General features: G+C 49.7%; 1 protein-coding gene across 1 annotated transcript; it reads right to left on the bottom strand.

Annotated features, from left to right (window-relative positions):
- Positions 1 to 4,904: 4,904 nt before the first annotated feature.
- On the bottom strand, positions 4,905 to 6,630 carry LOC114615825 (adipocyte enhancer-binding protein 1-like; the record flags this gene model as incomplete). Its single annotated transcript, XM_028761435.1, has 6 exons — positions 4,905 to 5,283; positions 5,830 to 5,898; positions 5,971 to 6,081; positions 6,185 to 6,256; positions 6,353 to 6,424; positions 6,559 to 6,630. Coding segments are annotated over 6 exons (554 nt in total), but the record flags the coding sequence as incomplete, so codon positions are not given.
- Between the last annotated feature and the right edge of the window lie 115 nt (positions 6,631 to 6,745).

Genomic DNA, 6,745 nt, shown 5'->3' with positions numbered 1-6,745 from the left:
ACTTTCTGTGGCTGGCTCTTTGCTGTCTCTGTCCACAGTCTTGCCCTACTGCAGCATGCTCTCCCTTTCCTGAACTCTGCTGTCATTAACTGTTTCCTGAACGTTTCTCCTAGCCTGTCTGGTTCCTTGTCTGAGAAAGTATTCGGGAAGAGTCCCTTACCTAAGCCACTGCACCTGAGTGCTAAGATGATTCCCAGTTCTGTGGTATAAGGTGTTGGAAGAACCATTGATTTGTGTTCGGAAGGGCTGCCCCGGGCTGGCTGAGCTCTTCTGATAACTCTGGGAATAATTAGCTAGCTGTGGGAGGAGCAGCTAGAGAACCGATTAGTGCCAGGCATCAAGATGAAGTAAATGCAGTTAATCTAGGGCTACCCCAAATGGCCCATCCAGTAAAGGTGCTTGATGCAGAAGGGGACAGACTCAGCTCTGTGCTGAGTGCTCACATAAAGGTGGAAGGACAAACTGACTCATAGAGCTGTCCTCTGACCTTCACCAATGCGATGGCCATGTGACAATAAGATTAAAAATTATAAGGAAGGAAATATGGATAATCTAATTCACCTAGTGATGAGACAACACCAAACAGACAAGCACAGCCTAAGAAAGTGCAGATAGAATATTGTTCCTGACAGACCCTTCTGCACATCAGTCACGTAAGTGAGTGGTGGACGCCTGTGCTCACCACCCTACCATCTTCCCTAGTGCACACCTTTTTCTGTCTACTTTGAGGACTGAACTCATGGCACTGAACATGCCAGGCAAGAAGAGCTCTACCAAGCTGTGTACCAAGCTCTCATACTTTTACAGAGAAAACTGATTGATAGGTTATTTTACCACCGTCGGTGAAATGAGCCAACTGGAACCAGATTGGAATATTTTAAAGGCAGGTTTATTGGGAAACTGCTCTCAGGAGGGCAGTTCACCTGGCCCAAGGACAGAGGCCAGGGAAGTCTCCCTGGGGAAAAGAGGTGGGTAGGGGAGGGAGACAAGAAGTGGGAAGGAGGCATGCACACACAGAGAAAGGAGAAGAGAGAGAGGGACCAAAACATCTGGATTATCTAGGGAAGAGCCTCTGGGGGAAGGCAGCCCAGCCTCTGCACTGGAAAGTTCACAGTTGAGGGCAGGGTATGCCAGGTAGGGACTGAGGGACGCTGGGAGAACCTGGAGGCCCAGTCTGCTTTGGTTATGTAAAATATGCATCTCAGGCCCTCAGTGTGAAACCAAACACTGATCTAAAGACTTTTGTTGTGTGTGCAGGTACACTTGTGTGTGCGGGGACTTGCTTGTGTGTGCATGCACATAAGGAAGCCAGAGGACAACTTATGTATTGCCCCTTAGAGACTTCCTACTTTTTTAGAGTCTCTCTACAGCCTGGAACTTGGCAAATAGGCTGGGATGACTGGCAGCAAGCTCTGAGGGTCTGCTTGGGTTTGCCTCCAGCACTGGGATTACAAGTGTGTGCTACCCTCCTCCCCAGGGGACTTTTAATAATGTGGGTTCTGGAGATCAAATTCAGGTCCTCTTTACTGACTAAGACCCTTTAAAAATAAATTATTTTAGATTTATTTATTTTATATGTATGAATGTTTTGCCTGTATACAGGTGTGTGTACCACATGTATGCTTGGTGCCCATGGAGGCCAGAAGGCTTTGGAAGAAGGTATTGGATCACCTGAAACTGGAATTATGGATAGTAGTGAACCACCATGTAGGATCTGGGAATTGAACCCAGGTCTTGGGTCCTCTCTAAGAATGACAAGTGCCCTTAAGCACCGAGTCATCTCTCCAGCTCTAAAATCATAGCTTTACCATCTGGTTTCTGGTCAGACATGGAAAGAGTTGGGAAGTGACCACTCCATCTACACAATAAGGAAAAATGCTGAGCATACCGAAAAGTAACAGCTTTTGTTAGAGCCATCAAAGACTTGAGGTCTCAGGGTAAACCACTGTCCTGAGAACCACAGTTTACCCACATCTAGAGCCAGACTCAGGCGGAAGAGCTGAAACTGTAATCAGCAAATGGCTAGACTCAACAGGGACAATCTTACTTCCTGGGAGCCCACAACCCTCCTGTTCTCTCCTCTTAAGTGCTGGCATTACAGCATATGTCACCAGACATGGCCCTAATATGGACAGTATTGAGGGGAAAGAAAATAACAGCCAGGGATCTGGGTGTGGTATGAGCACCTGTAATCCCAGCAGAAGGTAGGCGAGTCTGAGCTTTATGTGGCGCTGTCTTCCTGAGAACTCAAGGGAAGCTGGTGTATGTTTTGTTGTTGTTGTTGTTTTTTTCAGCTGTTCATGTTGTATACATATATATTGTACTTTCATAATACTCCCCCATTAATCTCACCCCTTCCTCTTCAACCCCCTTTTTCCCAACAGCCCCCAGCCTAGTGGATATGTTCTATTTTGTATTTTTGGGGCTCATTGCATTTAATTAGGGTTGTTTGCATGAGAGTGGGTGAGGTTATTTACTTGAGCTGCATCAGTAACCAGGGTGTGGTGGCACACCCCTTTAATCCCAGCACTCAGGATTCAGGGGCAGAAGGCTTTCTGTGAGTTCAAAGCCAGCCAGCTGTGAGTTCCCTGACAGCCAGTGCTATGTAGAAAGACTGTTCAAGGAACCAAAAGACTCCCACTATTACTCCTACTCCTCCTGTTCCTCTTCCTTCTCCTCATCCTGCTCCTCCTCCTCCTTAGCAACCATTAACTGCTCATGGCTCCTCAGGGAGGGTGGCCTGAGCCACTCCCTGTTCCATGACAGAGTGCATAAATGTTACATCTCTGAGAGTAGGAGTCTTACAGCTCAGAGTGGGGAGGACTTTCCAATGCAAGTGTTGCAGCTCTGGAGGAGATATCCTGGCAGTCAGGAGCCAAGGAGCATCACAGAGTCACACCACACAGCAAACCTTACACAAGAGATTGATTGGAAAAGAGGCAAGAGGATGGCTGCCTCTGCTCAGGTGAGAAGCAGCAGAGAACCAAGCAGGAGGCAGGCTTTATATAGGGTTTTCTTGTTTTGGGACTTTCCAGGGTGGGGATTGATGGGATTCCAAGCCCAGGACTTGAGGTCAGGCTTTGCTCTGAAGGGTGAAGTTTGATCTGCATCTGGAGGGGCTGGGTCCTCCCCTGATGATGACATTAGAGTATTTGGGGGGTGGGACCTGGTGGTTGGAGGTCCTCAGGGGCGGGTCTGGCCACTAGCATCTCGAGGGGCTTAAGGAATGTTGGCGAGCCCACTCTTGTTCTGGTGGAAGCTCGGGCTTAATGAAACTCCTCACTGCTCATGAGTCTCACCTTCAGAAGCTCCTCCGCTACCAGTCAACTGGCTAGGGTCTTTCACCTAAACAGAAATTGTGGGTGGGCAAGGGCAAGCTCTTCCAGTGCCAGGTGATTGACAGCTTGGGTTTTCTTCAGGGAATGGCAGCAGTGAGCAAGAACAGTGAGCAAGTAGGAATATTAGCAGCCGGCGCCCTCTGGTGGAATGTGTGCAGACCTCCACCGGGGGGACCCCTTCACTCTGTAAGCATTAGAGCTCTTTAAAGTGTTTATATTGTCATTATTTTACGTATATGGTTTGTATGTTCTGTGTATCAGGTGTATGCCTGTTACCCTCGAAGGTCAGAAGGAGTTGGATCCCCTGAAAGTGAAGTTACAGATGGTTGTTAGCTGTCTTGTAGGTGCTGGAATCAAACCCTGGTTCTCTAGTAGAGCAGCCAATGCTCTTAACTGCTCAGCCATCTCTACAGCCCTTCCTTTTTAGCGCTAGTGTGGGCCCAGGGAACTGGTTTTCCCAACCATTGACTGCAGCTTGTTACTGTAACTTGCAGGGAAGCCTAAGCCTGAGGATTTTCAAGTCCTCATGCGATCAATGTTCCAGCTCCCTGGGCCTTAATGTTTGGCGGTTCTCGGGAACTCTGCCAGTGACCAGAGCCTGCACTTCCTGTCCTCTGGCTCCTTCCAGCCTTTTATCCTTCTTCAGCCTCAGATCTCTGCCATCTTGACTCCACTCCTTCTCCTTGTTCCTGCCCTGGCCACGCCCCTGAGCTCTTCTGTTCTTCTCCAGCTGCTGAGGAGCCAGATGCTTCCTCCTTTTTGCACCTGCTAAGCACAGCTGCCTGCTAAAGCTGCCATTCTGTTTTATCTTTTTAGAATTATTTGACTTTTAATCGTGTGTGTGTGTGTGTGTGTGTGTGTGTGTGCTGGGGCCAGAGGAATCCCACCCCTGGAGCTGGCATTTCTGGAGATTGGCATCTGCTTGATGTGGACGCTGGGGATCAAAGCCAGGTTCTGTGCAAAACCAGTACACACTGTAAACCCTGAGCTGTCCTCCAGCCCATCCGCTCCTGGCTCCCTGCCTGCTCCCTGGTCTTTTTCTTGTCATCAGCTCAGCCTATACTAGTAAAAGTAGGAAAGAAAAGACTGCTCATAAGTCTTCTGTTGAGCCTGATGTTGCCAATCCTGGGAGGTGGGGTATCCCAGGAGACTGGCTCTAAGGCACCTCATGATTCTGAGCAGCCTGTGAATATAGTCAGAGGAAGGGAGCTTGTAGCACATGTCACCTGCAGGTGAAGGTTTGTATTGAATGACTCTCCCTCTGGAAGAAAGCCCAGTATTAACTGTTAAGCAGCCTCTCCAGTCCCTGACAGTCCTTTAGCTCAAGGCAGCCAGGACACCAACGAAGATCCCAAGCTGGAACCAAGGAGTCATGTGTCTGCACCCAGCTTTGCTTATGTACAGGAACATAAACATCGGGAGAGCCTTCAATGACGACATCATTAATACAAATAGCGATTTTCACAGATTTTAAGTGCTTAACACCCACCCAGGTAGCCAGGGAAATGAAGGCCTCCTTCCCTCGGTCTCACTGGTTGCTACAATGAAGCAAAAACCAAGGAAAACTGAGAAAAAAACTGAGTGTCTTGAACATGGGTGGAACCCTTTCAAAAGAGTTTTCAAATAGGCAGAATCATTCCGTTCTTATGAGACCCTAAAAGCAAGCAGGAGAGGTCAGGCTAAGCTTGGATACATGAGGGTCAGGCTGACCTGAGACCATGTGGGAGGGGTCAGGCTGAACATGGAGCATACAGATAATGACCGGGCTGAGCAGGGGACAGAGGGATTCAAGTTGAGCTGGGGGCACATCTGCTAGACACATCTGGCCTCAGGAGGTAGCCTGCTCTGCTATCTCCCTGTTCTGACTCACTCATCTCTTTTTCTTCATCCACCTCTTGTCCAACGTCAGGCTTCTGTGGTGGAGGATGGGGAAAGTAATAGTCCACTGTAGGAGAGAAAGCCTGGGTTAGCTGGCCCGAATCTATGCTGGCCTGGGGTCCTTACCTCACAAAAGGCCGTAAGGCAAGCATCAACAATAGAGAGGTTTCTGAGTTTATCATCATTGGATGGGAGTTTTTAGATGTTTTCCCCTTGGTTTCTGTTTCTTATCTGTCTGGTTAGATTAGCTAGTCTTCAGGTCCAGTGGGGTGACTCCTCTGGGGATTTTGTGGACTCCATGACCATTACAGTCCTAGTACTAGCATAGCCTGGGGTCCCTGGTACTGGTGGGCCTGTGGGAAAGCAGGCCCAGTTGTGAGCCAACCCCATTGGAAAAGGCAGATGCAATGAGCTGGCAGGAAGCCTGCTAGAGCCCAGGGTACAGAGGGCTGGGCCAACATAGGGAAACAGGACTGAGAGACCTAGAGACACTCCTAGTGTCAAAGTCAGGAGCCAGGAATGTAGGCAAAGAAGGCCCAGTGTCCTGACTACAGTCTCCACCCCAGATGTCCATCTGCCTGCATCTAAGGACATAGAGAAGCTACATACTCACAGTCATCGTAGTTGGGGATCAAGTAGCTATCCCCATAGTCAGGGGGCAGCATGGGCTTCAGAGGTGGATCTGTGGAGGAGGGTGGAAGTGAACCAGGGCCTCTCTCCTGACCACAACCCCCTCTACTGCCTCCCATCCTACCGACTTCCTTCTTTTCCTCTGGCTCTTCGGTCTTCTCCTCAAGGCGCTCTGGCCAGAGCCTCTTCCTGCTGGGTGTCGGTCTGGGCTGTTTCTGGCGATGGATGTACTGAACTAAGGGGGAGGCAGATTCTGAGCAGCCATGCTGGTGGGCTTCAGGTCGAACCCTCAGTGCCCAGGCCTCAGTCTAGTCCACACACGGGGAGGCCCTACTTACAGTCCTCATAATCTTCCCGCTCTATCTGGTCACTGTAGTCCAGTGTGGGCATCTCAGTCTCCTCCTCTGGCTCTGAGGGAAGATAACAGTAGCCTAGTGACAACCTACCAAGGTAGACTAGAGCTGAATGCTGAGTCACTGTGAAATCAGAGGATGACAGCTACTCACCCGGCTGCTGCTGCCTGTCCTCCACCGAGGTCTCCCCTCCTTGACCCTGCCAGGTATTTGAGAAGGTTCCTTCTACAACACAGAAGTCAGTAGAGCAGGTGAACAGGGGTGCCTACCCAGATTCCCTAGAGTGCTTAAACCTAGAATGCATCAGAGCTTTTGTGGATTTCAAGTCACCCTGAAATCAGAGGATCACAGCTACTCACCCGGCTGCTGCTGCCTGTCCTCCACAGTGGACTCCCCTCTTTGACCCTCCCAGGTATTTGAGAAGGTTCCTTCTACAACACAGAAGTCCGAAGAGCAGGTGAACAGGGGTGCCTACCCGGATCCCCTAGAGAGCTTAAGGCCACAATGCATCAGAGCTTTTGTGGATTTCCAGTCACCATGAAATCA

Source organism: Grammomys surdaster, unplaced genomic scaffold, assembly GCF_004785775.1.
Source record: "Grammomys surdaster isolate TR1022 unplaced genomic scaffold, NIH_TR_1.0 158920, whole genome shotgun sequence".
Taxonomy (NCBI): domain Eukaryota; kingdom Metazoa; phylum Chordata; class Mammalia; order Rodentia; family Muridae; genus Grammomys; species Grammomys surdaster.
This window is presented reverse-complemented; position numbering and strand designations above follow the sequence as displayed.